The sequence below is a fragment of the Littorina saxatilis genome, linkage group LG8, assembly GCF_037325665.1.
Source record: "Littorina saxatilis isolate snail1 linkage group LG8, US_GU_Lsax_2.0, whole genome shotgun sequence".
NCBI lineage: Eukaryota > Metazoa > Mollusca > Gastropoda > Littorinimorpha > Littorinidae > Littorina > Littorina saxatilis.
Window position 1 is genome coordinate 54,000,435 of NC_090252.1, and position 19,075 is coordinate 54,019,509.

Consider the following 19,075-nt stretch of genomic DNA (forward strand, 5'->3'; position numbering starts at 1 on the left):
GTCTCCCTGTCACACCCGCCCCCCGTTTGAATGAACCGAACCATGGATCCTCCAAGCTTAGGTCCCTCCCAGATTCGTGGAATGGGAACAGCACGAAAATGATTCAGTGACCATGATGCCATTCATGATCATATCATGTCGAGTCCCATTCATGTTGACGACGCCGAATGTAATCGAGTGCCGAATCACCATAATCACCTTTGGAGGCGAAGTCCACTCACACAGGAATAAGACATTTAGAGCTTATCTCTAAGCCCTTTTTAGTCTGTTATGGCTTCTCAGAGGAAGGTCAGAACATACAGACTCATGATAAAATCGTTTATTTAACGTCACTCTGTACAAACATTGGCGACATTTGTCTTAGATTAAGAACACACACAGGCACGCACACAAACTTTCATTTTATGTACAGTGGTTCACCACCCGCCCCCCGCACACTCTCGCTCATCTAATTAAAAATGGTGTTAAGAGATACTTGGATATAAAATGGTATTTTTAAAAGTTCTGATAAAAATATATAGTAGCTGTATGAGAAGCAATGGCGTCAGCCGCAGCAACGTCTCTTCATATCCAGGGACCAAGTGGGTACGTGTGCATAAGTCCAGCGATAAGTTTGGGACCTTGCCACCCAAGGTCTTTATTAAAACTTAAAAGATAGCTTAATTTTTCCTTTGAGGTATTTGGCAGAATATTTCTATTTGAGTTTATAAACTGAGTCAGGGGTTGAAAGTGGCATGAGTTCAAATCACACTCCAAAGTCAAATGAGCAATGGTGAGGTCGGATTGACAGGAGCATTTAAGCTCTAGAAATTGGTAATTCCCAGCTTCTGCTCTTAGGCGGTTAATCCTTTTTATTACACGTGGGCATGCATTATAGGTGTTCATCTGTTTTGATGGGGCTTCCCGAATGAGCCAGCCAGAGCTTATAGCCTTGTGCATATATTTGTTCCTCCATTCTCTCCAGAGAAGAGAGTCTGTAAGGCTAGACAGACTCAGAAAAGCAGCCATACCACATCACAAACAGAACTCTACAGTCCACAGGTGTTTTCTACAGACACACAAACACACACACACACACACACACAGAAGCCGTATATATATATATATATCTATATGTATAAATATATAGAGATAGATGACAGTGTATTTTTCGCGTGGCTATAAATTAATTCGACCTTTGCACTTTTACAGTGAGGATAATTTACGGGTCAAAGGAAAGCGTTCTGGACACTGCGGTGACATTCTAAAAATAGTAACAGAACGCCGGGAATATCCGAAGATGCCCCCTCATACCAAAGTGCACCATACGAAGGAAGGGAGGTAAACGCTGAAAACATGGAGAAGATAAGGAAGAGTTATGCCGTAGTTGATCCCCCAAAAAACCCAAAATCGGTTTGCGCTGCGCGCTGAGAGCACGTATTGAAATATCTCATCGACCAGATTTTAGCCGGGGTGTATCTGAATATGGCGGTTCACCACAATCACCTTTGAAGGCGAAGTCCTGTCAAACGGGATTGAGAATTTTAGAGCTTATTTCTTAGCCCTATATTATCTGTTGTGGCTTCTCAAATGCCGGAACATACAGACAGACAAAAACCGCTAGACCCCATCACAAACAGAACTCTATAATCCACAGGTGTTGCCCACACACACACACAAACACACACACACACACACAGAGAAGCCGTATATATATATGTATATCTATATCTATAAATATATAGAGATAGGTGACAGTGTATTTTCCGCGTGGCTATAAATTGATTCGACCTTTTCACTTTGACAGTAAGTCAAGTCAAGTTTTATTCCGATAAAAACCCCGTGAGGGTACATGGAAAATTAAAAAACACAATAAAAACACATTTCATTCAACACCAAATAAAAGGAACTAAAACAAAAAGAAATCAGACTATGTACAGAAAAGGGAGTTGAGGGGTGAGGGAGAGCAAAAACAATACAAGAAACAATTCAACAATAATAATAATAAATAATAATAATAATAATAATAATAATTGTCAGTAAGTACTGGTGTCACATGACTGATGTGAACCAGTTGATTGGCTAATGGCGATGCGCTAAAACTGTTAGCGCACTCTTGGAGTGCGCTAACTTTTCCACAGAGCGTATTCTTACGCCCTTTACCTAAGCAAGACTGTGCTCTCATCCTCAGAATTAATTACTGACATGTAGCTTATATTTTCCACAATACCAAATGACCATAAATTCCCTGCTTCTCAATTAAAGCAGAAGTGGGTTTTTTTCTGACAGATTGCATGTGCCTGTGCCACAGTGCGGCTGCCACTGATCTAAAAATACAAGCCGCTGTGTTTCATCTAATTCTCGCCGACTTGCATAGATTCTTCTCATCGTGTTAGTGGCATGTAGCTTATCATCCACATTACCAAATGATGAGTTAATATAAAATTCCCACCCGCTAGCAGAAAACACAAGTGTTATTCCGATAACGTACCAGCTAGACCAGTTTGGAAGACTGACTCGATCGACTCTGTCATACGTAGCCGCACTGACTACACTGAAATACGACTGCATCAGTTCAGTAAATGAATGGTTTCCGAATTATTATTTCAAGGCAAGAACAATCGTAATCGAAAACGTGTAGGGTTCAGAACGTTCTTACCATTATAAGACTTATTACCAGCGTGCCTCGTGCGTGCAGACTCAGTCAGTGCAGACTGCATGCAGTGGTTTGATTGCCCTAGCAGACGACATAAACCCCGCTCAGCAAATTAACATGTTGGGCAAATGTGAACGAAAAAACGATGGGGATATAATACGTGTAGGGTTCAGAGCATTCTTACCGTTCATATTTAGTATCAGACTCCCCGATGAGTGAAGATACAACACGAGAAATATGCCACATTTGTTTTGAAAATGTGCGAACCGTCGAGTCCCGCGGCTTCGAGTCAATTCAAGGGGAGTCACTCCGCACAGTCAATCCGTCGAAGCTCGACTGGAGGTTTCGAATCGCAAATAATGAAGAGCACAGCCCTTTCTCCGAGTTCAAATGAGGTCTCTCTGAAAGATCATCACTGTTCAGATTAACGCTACACTGGAATTTACCAACAGAAATTAAAATGCGTGTGACGAAAGCACGACACACTTGAGACACCCCACACAAAAGTAGATCTTTACTGTACACGACCTGACCACACAGTTATGCCTATTCAAATGCGCGTTGCAAAATGTGCGCTTGGAATCTTCTTTTTTCTATGGCGGTACTGACAATATCGTTATTGAAACAATCCCAGTGCACTAAGGGATTTATAGAGCAAATCTCGAAAATAATTATTGAACTCAGCGCTATGCGCTTCGTTCAATAATGAATTTTCTCGATTTGCTCTATAAATCCCTTAGTGCACTGGGATGTCTCAATAACTTAAATAATAATAATAATAATAATAATAATAATAATAATAATAATAATAATAATAATAATTGTCAGTAAGTACTGGTGTCACATGACTGATGTGAACCAGTTGATTGGCTAATGGCGATGCGCTAAAACTGTTAGCGCACTCTTGGAGTGCGCTAACTTTTCCACAGAGCGTATTCTTACGCCCTTTGCCTAAGCAAGACTGTGCTCTCATTATCAGAATTAATTACTGACATGTAGCTTATATTCTCCACAATACCAAATGACCATAAATTCCCTGCTTCTCAATTAAAGCAGAAGTGGTTTTTTTTCTGACAGATTGCATGTGCCTGTGCCAAAGTGCGGCTGCCACTGATCTAAAAATAGAAGCCGCTGTGTTTCATCTAATTCTCGCCGACTTGCATAGATTCTTCTCATATGCCGTGTTAGTGGCATGTAGCTTATCATCCACATTACCAAATGATGAGTTAATATAAAATTCCCACCCGCTAGCAGAAAACACAAGTGTTATTCCGATAACGTACCAGCTAGACCAGTTTGGAAGACTGACTCGATCGACTCTGTCATACGTAGCCGCACTGACTACACTGAAATACGACTGCATCAGTTCAGTAAATGAATGGTTTCCGAATTATTATTTCAAGGCAAGAACAATCGTAATCGAAAACGTGTAGGGTTCAGAACGTTCTTACCATATATAAGACTTATTACCAGCGTGCCTCGTGCGTGCAGACTCAGTGGCAGTGCAGACTGCATGCAGTGGTTTGATTGCCCTAGCAGACGACATAAACCCCGCTCAGCAAATTAACATGTTGGGCAAATGTGAACGAAAAAAAGGATGGGGATATAATACGTGTAGAGTTCAGAGCATTCTTACCGTTTCATGTTTAGTACCAGACTCCCCGATGAGTAAAGATACCACACGAGAAACATGCCACATTTATTTTGGAAATGTGCTTTCCGTCGACCGTGGCAAGGGGCAAAACTCTGCACAGTCAATCTGTCGAAGCTCGATGAAGGTTTCAAAACCAAGAGCACAGTCCTTTCTCCGAGTTTAAATGAGGTCTCTATGAAAGATCATCACTTTTTAGCTTAACGCTACACTGGAATTTACCAACAGAAATTAAACAAGAGTTTGCGTGTGACGAAAGCACGACACACTTGAGACAGCCCACACAAAAGTAGATCCAGTGACACAAACCTGACCACACAGTTATGCCTATCCAAATGCGCGTTGCAAAATGTGCGTTTTGAATCTTCTTTTTTCTATGGCGGTACTGACAATATCGTTATTGAAACAATCCCAGTGCACTAAGGGATTTATAGAGCAAATCTCGAAAATAATTATTGAACTCAGCGCTATGCGCTTCGTTCAATAATGAATTTTCTCGATTTGCTCTATAAATCCCTTAGTGCACTGGGATGTCTCAATAACTTAAATAATAATAATAATAATAATAATAATAATAATAATAATAATAAAACACTACAAGTGCAAAGTGATTACATACATTTCTTTACTATGGGAAATGGGGGGAAGGGGGAGGGGGGGTGATGGGTGAGTTAACATAAGGACAAAAATACTATTACAAACAACACAAAACAGATAACGGAGTATAAAGCTAAAAGATAATTAAATTTTACTCGCTTCTCAAACAGTCCATGACAAGTGTCATGAACTTTGCGAGTTTTAGCAATAAACTCTTTTTTGTAGTGGAAAAAAGCTCTCTGAATTTAACTGAATTGGGGCGGGCATAATAATAGCACCGTAACAACTGTTTTCTATAATTGGTAAAAAAAAGGACATACAAAAATATAATGGAACTCGTCCCCAAGGTCACCTGATGAACATTTGTGACAGATTCTGTCTTGTCTGGGAATACCAAGAGTCCTACCTTTTTGTATAGGCAATTTATGATTCAGTGTTCTAAATTTTAAAACAGCGTTTGCTAAATTAACCGGCAGGATGGACAAGTACTTTTCAAACTCAAAATTCTCTTTATACATTCTATAATTATAATAAAACTCATTGTTATTTATTTCTGAATGCCAGGTTTGGACAAATTGGTCTTGTAGCCTATTTTTCATCAGTGCTTTGAACGTATTAAATTAACCATCATCCGTTACATTATCGATAGTTTGATTGTGCCAAAAATCACTAAAGCCTAACTCATTTAGAACACCATGGACAGAAAGCAAAAATTTTGTCTTGTATACACCAGATTCATACATTTTAAACAAAAAACGATATGTCACACAAGAAAGTTTGTCAGAACCATTAGAAAATGCAAGTTTGTACCAAAAATTCAACATACGACATTTCGCTTGAATACTTACAGGGAACTGACCTAATTCACCCAAAACCATGTTTGTTGGTGTTGATTTGCCAACTTTCAAAATCATCTTAAAAAATCGTATCTGTAATTTGTTAGCTAGATCAGACATGTAAGGGCACCATACTTCAGAACCGTAAAGTAAAATAGGGACCACAGTTTTTTCAAAGAGGTCAATTTGGACATCAAGAGGCAAAAACAGTTTTCTAGTTTTACGTAATAAAGCAAACATGGCCTTGGAGGCACGGTCATACAAATTCTTCTGTGCAACAGTAAATTTACCATTGTAGCTAAATTTAATACCCAGGTATTGAAAATCATACACAATATCAAGTTTCCGACCATTGAAGAACAACTGATAACATTCCAGCTCGTCTAATGGACATAAACTGGTCACGAGAGAGCGCTGAGTACTTACAGTATGTATATGTTTAGATGTGTGTGTATGGTGCGTGTTGTTTGTTGTCGTTGCAACCAGTCTGTGTGTCGTTTCCCCTGCTGTATTGTGTCAGCCCCCCCCCCCCCCCCCCACTACTTCCCCCTTCCTGCCCCTTGTGTATGTAAGACGGTGGTCACAACAAAACTGTACCTGTTCATTCGGTGATTTATTCCTTGTTATGTCGGAATCATGCACACGATGTAAATGTTCACCTGCAGCACCACAAATCAACTCGAATGCAGTGCTTGTTTCTAGGTATGCATTGGAAGTTACTCGAAGTGTTGTTGTCCGTGTTGACAGTTTGGTATGTCAGGTGTGTTGTCGAATTTGTCCAGCATGCAAGTTGACATGTTTGTGTTTGATTTGCATCGAATGTTCAGTCTTGTATGAAATGGAAATTAAATTTGAAGATGGCTATGTGTGAATTATTAAATATTGTTACTTTTAATGTAAATGGTTTAGGAGATTTTAGAAAGAAAAAAGATGTTTTTAATTTGTTGAGAAAAAGCAAGGGTAATGTATTTCTACTACAGGAAACGCACTGGAAAATTGAACAAGAAAATATGATCAGATCACAATGGGGGTTTGAATGTATTATGGCAGGAAATAGTACTGCAAGCAGAGGAGTTGCTGTGTTATTTAAAAATAATTTTGAATATAAACTTCATAATGTTGTGAGAGATCCAGAGGGGCGATATATTTTGATTGATATAGAAATGTTGAATAAACGATTTACTCTGGGGAATGTATATGGCCCAAGCACTGGTGACCACCCTGAGTTTTTTGAAAACCTGATGGATAATATTGTTTCATTTGATAATGACTGTATTGTGATTGGAGGGGACTGGAACATTGCAATTGATCCTAAGATTGATTCTAATCATCCTTCCAAAGTGTATAAAATGAGAAGTAGGAAAAAGATGTTAGATATGATGGAACAGTTGAATCTTGTAGATATTTATAGAAATCTGCACACCGGTTTAAGAAAATATACCTGGCGAAGATTTAATGGTGTACAAAGAAGTAGACTGGATTATTTTTTAACATCTGAACAATTGGGATTAATTGTTAATGGTGTTGATATTATGCCCAGTTATAATTCGGATCATTCACCTGTATCTTTATGTTTTAATACTGACATTGTAAAAAGACACCGACCACTATGGAAGTTTAATAACTCACTATTAAAAGATATAACATTTGTTGGATTAGTTAAGCAAGTAATATTAGATTTGAAAATACAATATGCTGTACCTGTTTATGACAGAAATAATATACATTTGATTGAGGATGAAGATTTGGTGTTGATGATTAATGATCAATTATTTTTTGAAATGATTTTGCTGGAGATAAGAGGTAAATGTATCTCCTACGCCTCACATAAAAAGAGAGAAAGTGATAGGAAAGAAAGAGAAATCCTTGCTGAGATTGTATGTTTGGAGAATCAGGTGAATGAAAGTAATGTACAGTTGTTAGAACAGAAGAAGCGAGATTTGTGTGAAGTGCGGCAGAAGCGAGTTGATGGTATTATTGTGAGATCACGTGCCAGGTGGATTTGTGATGGTGAGAAGAATACCAATTATTTTTGTAACCTGGAAAAAAGGAATTATGTGCAGAAAGCAATGTGTTTTGTACAGACTGAGAACGGGGTTATACATGATAGTGACCTTATATGTAATGAGGTCAAGTGTTTTTATGAAGAATTGTATTCCACAAGAGACACAAATTTGGTAAATGAATCGATTGATGAAAACTTAGAACACCCAGCACTTTCCAATGAAGAAAGAGATTGTTTGGAAGGGAAAATTACCATGCAAGAAATGATGGCAGTTATAAAACGGTTAAATAACGACAAAAGTCCTGGTTCAGATGGGTATTCAGCTGAGTTTTTTAAGTTCTTTTTTAAAGATCTCTGTTCCTTTCTCTTGAGATCCCTGAATTGTAGCTTTGAAAAGGGAGAGATGTCTATCACCCAGAGACAGGGAGTTATTACCTGTATACCAAAGGATGGAAAGGATAAAAGTTTTTTGAAAAATTGGCGACCCATTACACTGTTGAATGTAGTTTATAAGATTGCTTCATCCTGTATTGCTGAACGGTTAAAGTCTGTGTTACCAAACTTGATCCATGAAGATCAGACAGGCTTTATTAAAGGAAGGTACATTGGCCAAAACATAAGGTTATTATATGATACTCTATTTTATGTGAATAAGCATAACATACGTGGCCTCTTGATGTGCATTGACTTTGAAAAAGCTTTCGACAGCGTTTCTTGGTCCTTCATTGATAAATGTTTGTGCAAATTCAACTTCGGTGATGACATTAAAAGATGGATTTTCACTTTTTATAATAATATTAGATCATGTGTTTCTGTGAATGGTAAATATTCCAGTTGGTTTGATGTACAAAGAGGTACCAGACAAGGAGATCCATTGTCACCTTATTTATATCTAATATGTGCCGAATTTCTGTCCATTATGATCCGCCAGAGTACAGAGATAAAAGGTATAAAGGTGGCAGATGATGAAATATTAATATCCCAGTTTGCAGATGACACCGCCCTGTTTCTGGATGGTTCAAAACAATCATTTTGTGCATGTATGAACGTTTTGAAGCAATTTGCTTCTATATCCGGTCTGAAAATGAACTATGAGAAAACTACGGCAGTCTGGATAGGCTCACATACAAATTGTAATATTAAATTTATGCCGGAACTTATGCTCAGTTGGAACCCTGTAACATTTAAAGTTCTTGGCATTGTTTTTTCAGTCAACTTAGATGACATTATACCCCTTAATTATGAACATATACTGTTCAAAAAAAGAAACGCATAGCTTGTAATATTTGGTTAATTTAGTTATATGGCTACAAGGATATCCACCAAACTGCAGAAAATGTTTATCTGGTCGTCGACCTTTCGTCCATTGCCACAAGTGAGCTCTGCACGTGACGTCTTTTTGTGACGACAGTACACGCGACAATTTGTTCGCTTCCGGTGTCATTTTAGACTGAAAAGCGACTCAAAAGAAGGAGATAAGCCTGTGTCTTGAAACAGCTGAAACACTCTTTTGGATTGCCGTTTCAATGTTAACCAAAAAGTTAAAGAAAAAAACAAGGTTCAGTTGCGAACTGACAGCGGATTGAGCATTTATTCCTGTTGATGAAGGTACGATTGAAGCTTTATTCTCTCCGTCAACCAACAAGACTAGATTTGTAGCAGACGAAAAACAAAGTGTGCGTTTTTCCTGTCTTGTGAAGGCGATTATGTCGTTATAAGTTATTTGTACGTTGTGAAGACATATCAAATGAAAATGTAGCTTTTATGCGTCACGGATAAGCTTATACGTTTTCATCCATGGAATTGTTTTTTACGTCTCGGCAGGGTGAATGAATTCATGATGTCTTTTCCGCAACTGGACAAAACTGGCCTTGCCAAGACTGAAACAAAATATAGTTCTACAACTTCTAGGCTTGGGTTGATTGCCCATGGTGAATTTCCAATGATTTGTTTCCACATCCCATGACAAATTCTCTTTACTATGGTCCTGCCATATATACACAGCTCCGTCCATCCATGGTATCGCGTGATATTTTGTCTCGACGGGGTGAAAGAATATAATGACGTCACTCTTGGCAGAGCCTCGAGTGACGTCATCATAAAATTATTCATTGACCCAGTCTCGACAAAATATCAGGCGATACCATGGATGGACGGAGCTGTAACTTATACATATATATATATATGTATAAAACATCAGAAATTGTGAAAGAAACAATTGAAAGTCAGCAGAGACTTTCTTCCGAGATTTGTTAAAATCTCTTATCAGAGATAGAGAGAGAAATAAGTATCCCTTCACAGACAGCCTATTGGGAGCATCAGACCCTCCTCAAGGGGGACCGAGATGTACAGAGCAAAGTCCCCTTGTGGGGGACGTATCGCAAGGTAATCTAGTCCTGATGAGGACCATTGTATTTGTACCTAGACCAGACACGTGTTGTATATATATCCCATGACCTCCCTTCTTTGTCTCTGTTACTTCAGTATGGGTATATATGTTGTATTTTTATAGCTCAATAAATACATCATGGACTCCAAAAAATATATGATAGTGCAGATTCCGATTTGGGCAAAGGACTACTTTCCTCCCGACCTTTGACCTCGCGCCGAACAATGTGACACATTTGTATGAAGTTCTAAAATCGTATTGCACGGCTCAGAAAACCATATCAGTTGCACGCAAAAATGAATCTCAGAACTGATCTGATGTATGAGATGCAATAAGCAAAAGTTTCTTTCATTATGAAAGCAATGCAGGTCGAAAAAAACGAACATTCAACTTACAAGATAACCAGATGCTAGCGAACCAAAGCAAAAACACGAGTACCCTCCCCTTGCATCGTTAGCAGACGACTTTTGAGAATCTGTCGGTAGTGTGTTTTGGTGTGCGCCTTCAGCTATCAAACATCGGCTGTTTCACGTGTTTTGCGAGCAAGTCTACTCTTTTGCCTGGCTCTGCAGTAAGTCCACATATTTTTCCGTAATCCAGTCATATTCCTTCAAAATGCAATCAATCGGCGGTGACAGACGTGTCGGTCGCGTTTTCCTCACACCCATACCAGTTTAAGTTCATCCATGCAAACACACTCGCAAAACAGTATATCACGTAGATACATTTCAAATAGGGAGCAAATGGTTAAATCTAAACCTACATATTTGTTCCCTAAAATGTGCTTCTCTGTCAATAAGCCTAATTACACACGTTCGAGAAAAACAACGTGGAATCGATTCTGAATCGAGTAAGCCAAATGGGTCCCAAACCCGTTTCGCCCGTTCTGCCGACCTGAAACGCAAAACAAAAGAATTGTGCGCTTCAACTAAATTAATTTCTATTCGACTTCATTACTTTCTTGCAACTTCTGAACCTTTACTTAAAGCTTTTAAATGGTCTGAAAGTAGTGTTACCGCGTACTTATCGATGCACTCATTCGTTTTATTTTTTCAGCGACGGTCACTTAGTTTAAGGTTGCAAAAGGGCTAAGTCTCGCTGGCAACAGTTTTACCCTGCACAGATCGCAACAGTGCCGCTAGTAGTCTACACTTTTTGTTTGATGGTAGAATGGGATATACAGATTACAACACTCGTGGTTTTTTATATGGCTTGTATTTCAGTCAAGACCCAGCGGGAATATCAATCGAGAGCCACTCGCCAGAGGCTCGTGTCTCCCGATGATATTCATCCGCTGGGTCTTGACTGAAATACAAGCCATATAAAAAACCACTCGTGTTGTAACCTATACATATATATATATATATATGTATAAATATATACGAATGGTACCATTGTGAAAGTGTATAATACTTAATGGACTCCGTGCAAATAGGGTTATCGCCTGTCATCAATCCCTTTGAGGTGCACTAAAAAGCGAACTATACACACAATAATGCAACTTACATATTCAAACAAAATTGTTCCCTTACCTGCTTGGTGTAACACATATACATTGATAACTTACGTAACTCTTCTCTACCTATGTTTTCAAACAGGGCTGGTTTTAGCATATAAACACTTTATGTCCCTAATAGGCTCTAGTTCCTGTGAGGACGTAAAACTTAAGCAACCAACCAACCAAACAGGGCTTTCAGTGAACATTCGTTCTGACATGTCATAATAGATCCGATGTACTTTTTGCGTATATCGTTGTACAGTGGACAATCAAAAAAAATGTAATCCGTCTTCACACTTGGCAGGGCAACATTCACAGGGTTTACTCGCAGTTTCTGGATGATATCTGTTATTTATACCCAATTCATTTATACCAAGGCGGAATCTGATCAGCACGTCCCGGAACTTTTTAATGGTGATATCATTTAAATACCTTTCTGCACAAACACTATTTATGGAAAATCTGAGAGAACGAACGAACGAACGAACCAACTTTATTTTTCGAGGGTAATGGAGTAGATACAGCAAAGATCTGTTTTCATCCAGCCCTCGCCCAAGAGGGAATTAACTAAGCAGTGCATAATATTGAAGCAGAAGAAGAAGCAAAACAAAAACATAAAAACATGGTTATTAAATCAGACAAAGAGAAAAAAACCTAAAATGATTATATTAGTAGATCTTCATGTACTTATCAAACAGCAGTACCTGATCGCGGCATTAAGTGCCACACGACGATGAAAGCATATACAAAAAAGTATGTCTTCTAAAACTGGCAACAGAAAGTGGCTGTCTGAGAGAAACTGGTAAAACATTCCACAGAAATGGACCTGAGTATGCCAGACTAGTTTTATACAAGTCAATTCTATGGAGGGGAACATTTAGTTTCTTCGTGCGGCTTGATGAAGTCTCAGTTAATAATATTCTTTCAGTTAAATAGTCCGGTACATGTCCAAGAACTATTTTATGCATAAACCTTGCCTTGTTAAACGCTAGTCTGGATGAAAGTGGAAGAATTTCAGCTTTTTTGTAGTCATGATTAGAGAGGGTGCTGTTTTTCAGCAGAACAACTTTTACTCCGCGTCTGTGCAAAGATTTTAGGGGTCTTAAAGCTGCATCACTTGCAGAATCCCAAAGGGTTGATGCATAGTCTATTCCAGACTGCACATGCGCTTGAAAAAATGTTCTGCGTGCATCAAAATTTAGAAAATGTTTAATCTTTGCAGACTGATGAACTTTTTTTGCTGTAGATTTACATAAGTTACTTACATGAGGGCCCCATGTTAGATTGTTGTCAATAGTTACACCCAAAATTTTGTGTTCACTAACCTCGTTTATCAGCTGACTATCAACAGAAATGCACTTCTTTGGTTCCGACATGACTTGTCGTTTTTGACGCGTAGTAATTAGCATATACTTTGTTTTTTCTGGATTGAGAGACATGTGGTTTAAATGCGTCCATTCTACAGCATCATCGACACACTTCTGAAGCGTGTCGACTACCGAAGTAATATCATCACCTGAGGTATGAATAGTAGTATCATCAGCTAGCATATCACACTGTCCAGAGGATATGTGTAATGGTAAGTCATTGATGTAGACAGAAAATAATAAAGGTCCGAGGACCGAGCCTTGTGGGACCCCATATAAAATTGGCATTGCTTCAGAGCTCGAACTGTTAAAGGTAACTTTTTGTGTCCTTCCCGACAAAAAGGAGGCTATAAAAGTCTGTGTGGGCTGTGGCAGTCTATAAATGGAAAGTTTCCGCAAAAGAAGGGCGTGATCAATAACATCAAATGCCTTTGCAAAGTCCATAAACAGTGCTCCACATAACTTATTAGAGTTGATTTTTGATAACCAAGAGTCCACCAGTTCTGTCAGTGCCGTATGGCACGAGTGTTTGGGTCTAAAACCAGACTGAGTTTCATGAAACAAATTGTTTGATGTAAAGTATATCATAATATGGTCATTGACATGTTTTTCCAGTAGTTTTGACAAAACTGGTAAAACGGATATCGGTTTAAAATTTGAGGGATCTGTTTTATCACCTGCCTTAAAGAGGGGGATCACTTTAGCTTCCTTGAAAGCTTTGGGATAAACACTTTTTTCAATACAGAGATTGTAAATATACGTTAGAGATTCCGCTATATGTGGGGCTGATAATCTAAGAATTTTGCTGTCTATTTCATCAGTTCCATTTGTGCTACTTTCTTTCAAGTGAGTTAGAGAATTATATACTTTGGAGACTGACAAAAAAGGTATAAATTGTGCCTCGTGTTTAATTTTGGTGTCACAGTACTTGCGCAAAATGTGTAAATTGTTTTCATCGGATTTGTCAGTTTTTATTACTTTACTTGCAACTGAACAGAAGTGATTATTAATTTCATCTGGCGAAATATCGTTTTCGTTCCATGATGTGGTCTTTACACATTTATTAGAGAGAGAGAGAGAGAGAGAGAGAGAGAGAGAGAGAGAGAGAGAGAGAGAGAGAGAGAGAGAGAGAGAGAGAGAGAGAGACGGGCACAAATTATCCAATATCCCCGGCATAGTTTCAATTCGATGAAGAGAGAAAGAGGGGGGGGTCACAAATTATTCAATGTCCTCGTCATAGTTTCATTTCGATAAAGGGAGAGAGAGAGAGAGAGAGAGAGAGAGAGAGAGAGAGAGAGAGAGAGAGAGAGAGAGAGAGAGAGAGAGAGAGAGAGAGAGAGAGAGAGAGGGGGGGTAGCATAAATTATCCAATATCATCGTACGAGTTGTTTCCTTTCAGTGCAAACCGGAAATCTAGCAAAAGGAAAGCCCAGCAGTCAAAGCAGCCTTTACAAGGGCGGTGCTAATGGAGGTTCCTCGCTGTTGGCAGTGGATGGGAACAGGAGTCAAAGATACAACGATGGTTCCTGTACCCACACTCGGACAGATCCAGGGCCTCACTGGTGGCAGGTGGACCTGGAGCAGACCGTCACCGTGACTGCTGTGGTTCTATACAACAGAGGAGATGGCCGTGGTAAGTTGTTCCTCAGGGCCGGAATGTACGTGTCGATGCTAGAGACTTTAGCCCGGGATAAACTCTATCCTCCAGGGCCGGAATGTACGTGTCGAGGATAGAGACTTTAGTCCTGGATAAACTCTATCCTCTAGCAAATTCAACCCACTGTACAAAAATCAATATCCCAATGCATGGATTGAGGTTAGCCATATTCTCGCGCTAAAATCCGGGTCAAACTATATTTCCTCGTTTTGAAGCTGATAAGTCTTTTATCCCGGGGTAAGTTGAAAAACAACATGGCGGCGGTCGCACTTTAGGTGCGAAGAAACCGTATTTTCAGGCACAGGAGTAACCTGTTTGACGAGTTTGATGTGTATGAATTGTTCAACAAATGTCGGTTTTACCGCGAACATGTTTGTGATCACGGACAGAAAAGTGTGATCAAACTTTCAAATAGTGGTGGTGGTTCCCCATCCCCTCTCTTTCCCTCACTTCGGAAATTCCCATGACAAAAACAGATCGAGGTTAATTATGCGCGGGTTAGTTATCTTATCTGTAACCTCGACTCATACTTTGCGCTAAAGTGCTTCCGCTATCTTCGGCACAATAACAATAACAATAACAATAACAGCACTTTATTGTCCATTAAAAATTGATGTTACATACAAATGGAATTTTTTCTTCGGCACACCCTGCCTGCCTGTAAACGATTATAACAACAATTGTATAGGACGACACACATAGAACATAAAACATAGGTTCACAATCACAAGCACACATCATATTTCCAATAACACTAACCTAAAGTGCTGTCCTTGTCATCTTAAAATTTAGTAATTTTACAGATAATATCTAAATAAGGTTTAAAAAAAACGTCTTTAAGACTATCACAATCAAATATGATATTGCACTATGTAAATTTACCCTCTCTTATCACAGGAGTTGGGTTTCACAGCAGAATAATCACATTACAAATATTACACACACACCTTCACACATTGGTTTTTTTTCCCAGCCGACCAGCCTCTACGTGATGCGAGAAGAATTTAAAATGGTGACTGCAGAAGGCAGGAATGACTTTTTAAACTGGTTTTTGCGTGCCAAAGGGACCTTATAACGTCTAAACTTAGCTACTCTCCCTGGGTTAGACTGACCTCAGCTCTTACATACCGGCCCAGTTACAGCAACACGGTGGCCTAGTGGTAAGGCGTCCGCCCCGTGATCGGGAGGTCGTGGGTTCGAACCCCGGCCGGGTCATACCTAAGACTTTAAAATTGGCAATCTAGTGGCTGCTCCGCCTGGCGTCTGGCATTATGGGGTTAGTGCTAGGACTGGTTGGTCCGGTGTCAGAATAATGTGACTGGGTGAGACATGAAGCCTGTGCTGCGACTTCTGTCTTGTGTGTGGCGCACGTTAAATGTCAAAGCAGCACCGCCCTGATATCACCCTTCGTGGTGGACTGGGCGTTAAGCAAACAAACAAACAAACAAACAAACAAACCGGCCCAGTTCTCCTGTCAGCACTGTACTGGGTGGCCGACTGGTAACGCACTTGCGCTCGGAAGCGAGAGGTTGCGTGTTCAGGCCTGGGTCAGGCCGCAATTTTCTCCCCCCTTTCCTAACCTAGGTGGTGGGTTCAAGTGCTAGTCTTTCGGATGAGACGAAAAACCGAGGTCCCTTCGTGTACACTACATTGGGGTGTGCACGTTAAAGATCCCACGATTGACAAAAGGGTCTTTCCTGGCAAAATTGTATAGGCATAGATAAAAATGTCCATCAAATACCCGTGGGACTTGGAATAAAGTAAAAAAAAATCCATCTCACACGGCATTAAGTCTCAGGAAACATGAATACAAGCATGCAGGGAAAAAAAATATGGGTAGCGCCGTATGTATGGCAGCTTGCTTTTCCCAGGGAGAAAGCAGCCCGAATTTCCATGAGGGTAACCTCACTGGACTGTAAATCTTATCCAATCCAATCCAATCCAATCTTATTGTTGCGTCGGTGCAGTCCGTTTTGTAATACTTTACTCACATCAAATGAACTCGCAATGTATTTTATGTATATGTAAGGGTGTTTTTACTTTATTTATTTATACACATGTTGCAGTTGTTTGTGTTACATGGCATTGTGTTGAATTGCATTGCAATCGAATAATTTGTATTGTGCTGCATTCTACTGTGTTGTATAATTTACCTTTGCAGGTGATCGCCTGAAAGACTTTGCTGTAGAAGTGGGAGTTCCAGACCAGAATGGACAGGTTGACTACCAGAATTGTTACTTTTACAGCGGCCCAGCTGACAGCATTGTCAACACCACCTGTTGGCCTCCCCTGTGTGGGCGTTACGTTCGCGTCATCAAACAAGACGATGACACTGACGCTCTGACGCTGTGTGAAGTGGAAGTGTTTGGAATGGTGCTTGAACCTCGTGAGTCAAAGAGGGGGTGGAGAGAGAGAGAGAGAGAAAGAGAGAGGAGAGAGTGAGAGAGAGAGAGACAGAGACAGACAGAGAGAGAGAGAGGAAAGAGAGCAAGAGAGAGTAGGGAATAGGGGGTTAGAGGGAGAGACGTTAGGAAAGTGAGAGAGATTGCAGGAGAGAGAGAGAGAAAGAGAGAGGGAGAGAGAGAGAGATAGAGGGAGAGAGAAAGAGAGAGAGTGAGACAGAGAGAGAGACAGGGAGAGAGAGACAGAGAGAGAGAAAGAGAGAGAGAGACACAGCGAAACAGAGAGAGAGAGAGAGACAGAGAGAGAGACAGAGAGAGAGAGAGAGAGAGAGAGAGACGGTTGGGGACAGAGAGGTGTGTGTGTCCTCGTGTGCGTGCGGGTGGTGTGTGTGTTTAATCCTCTGAAGACACGTGTTCTTTCCTATTTCAATGTTTCTTGGCATGCTATCAGTCTATTTTGCTTTCCATCGTATGAAAGCTATGGAGAAAAAAAACGTCCTCATAAGTTTGTGTACATGAATTTACTCATGGAATGTGACAGCTTTAGGCGCATGTTAGATCGTAAAACCTTTCCTTTTTTTCCGGAGTTTCAAGTACCAGGGGATTATTGTCACCCTCTATGTGGTCCGACATTACGTTTCTTACAACTCACAACAACCGGAACGCGTATCTAAATATGTGACCCTCCACAACGGAATGAGTCGCATGTCACCTTTGCATGATTTTTATATTTTTACATTTTCCGAACGAGTTTGTTATGATCTACCCAGTGGTGAAACCCGTTTTAGAAAAGAGCGAAAACTGTTTGAGTTATAAGCCTGTGACTAAGGTGACCCTCACACTGTTACCAGACACTCCCCGGACTTATATTAAGCCTAGCGCAGAACCGCGCGAGGTGACATGCGACTCATTTCGTGGTGGAGGGTCACATATTTGCTCGAGGAACAAGCACATCTCTCAAGAAACATTATATACATACACCGTTGCACCGCCTTTAATTGACAGACTTGTTACACTTTTAATAACAGTCAACCATATTGGTTTCAGAAATGTCGTCTACAACTGGTACAGCCGACGGAACCCCAACCTTGACAGACCAAAGGGTAACCATGACAACCAATGGCGAAACAGCAACATCACCACCAACGATGTCCTCTGACAACCCTTCCCCTGCGACAACACAAGAGGCGACGTATCCCACCACTGACGACTTCGCAACTCCGTCAGAATCCATCCTTTCAACTCAGAAACGAGAAACGTTGACACCACAAAAAGAAACGACCCCCTTCCCAACGGAAGTGTCATCAACACCTGATACGCTAGACGGACCAACAACTTTGCCAACCCAACCTGTAGCCAGCTCCACTGTGGAACAGTCACCAACATGGGCTTCGGCGTCCTCATCCGTCCAGTCATCGACTGTACCGACACCAGAAACAAGCCCTTCCATGACTAATGTGTCAGCTGAGTCAGCCTCAGCAACATCAACATATGAACTGACAACTCTGACTCCACACAACCCTGGCAGTTCAACAGCTGACGTAATAACACCAGGTTCAATGACGTCACAAGAGACGTCAACACTTCAAGAGACCGGCAGTTCAACGGCTGACGTTGTAACACCGAGTTCAATGACGTCACAAGAGACATCACCAGAACAAGAAACCGGCAGTTCAACAGCTGACGTAACAACACCAGATGCAATGACGTCACAAGAGACATCAACACAACAAGAAACCGGCAGTTCCACAGCTGACTTAACAACATCGGGTTCAATGACGTCACAAAAGACCGGCGGTCCAACGACTGACGTAACAACAACAGGTTCAATGACTTCACAAGAGACATCAACATCGCGAGAGTCAGCCACCGCTACTCACGTCAACTCAACACAGACCAGAAACCCTTACGCCCCTGGTAATGTTCGTGAAACTCTTCCAACAAAGCACTCTAAGTGCTGTCGATGTGTATTTTTGGTCTCATCTAACGTTACAGAACAGACAATAACAGCAGTTGAAAAGACCATGACAGAGGTAAG

At 40.4% G+C, this 19,075-nt stretch overlaps 1 protein-coding gene and 1 long non-coding RNA gene across 2 annotated transcripts in view; both read left to right on the forward strand.

Annotated features, from left to right (window-relative positions):
- LOC138973841 (uncharacterized) overlaps nucleotides 1–19,075 on the forward strand; it is a 146,401-nt gene that overhangs the window by 64,505 nt on the left and 62,821 nt on the right. The gene's annotated exons all lie outside the window — the stretch shown is intronic.
- The window catches only part of LOC138974382 (uncharacterized), a 6,400-nt gene continuing 384 nt past the window's right edge, over nucleotides 13,060–19,075 (forward strand). The window contains exons 1-4 of the mRNA XM_070347099.1: nucleotides 13,060–13,114; nucleotides 14,378–14,611; nucleotides 16,797–17,021; nucleotides 18,085–19,075. The exon at nucleotides 18,085–19,075 is cut by the window's right edge and continues 384 nt beyond it. Coding sequence (XP_070203200.1) covers nucleotides 13,060–13,114; nucleotides 14,378–14,611; nucleotides 16,797–17,021; nucleotides 18,085–19,075 — 1,505 coding nt within the window. The remainder of the gene's footprint in view (nucleotides 13,115–14,377; nucleotides 14,612–16,796; nucleotides 17,022–18,084) is intronic.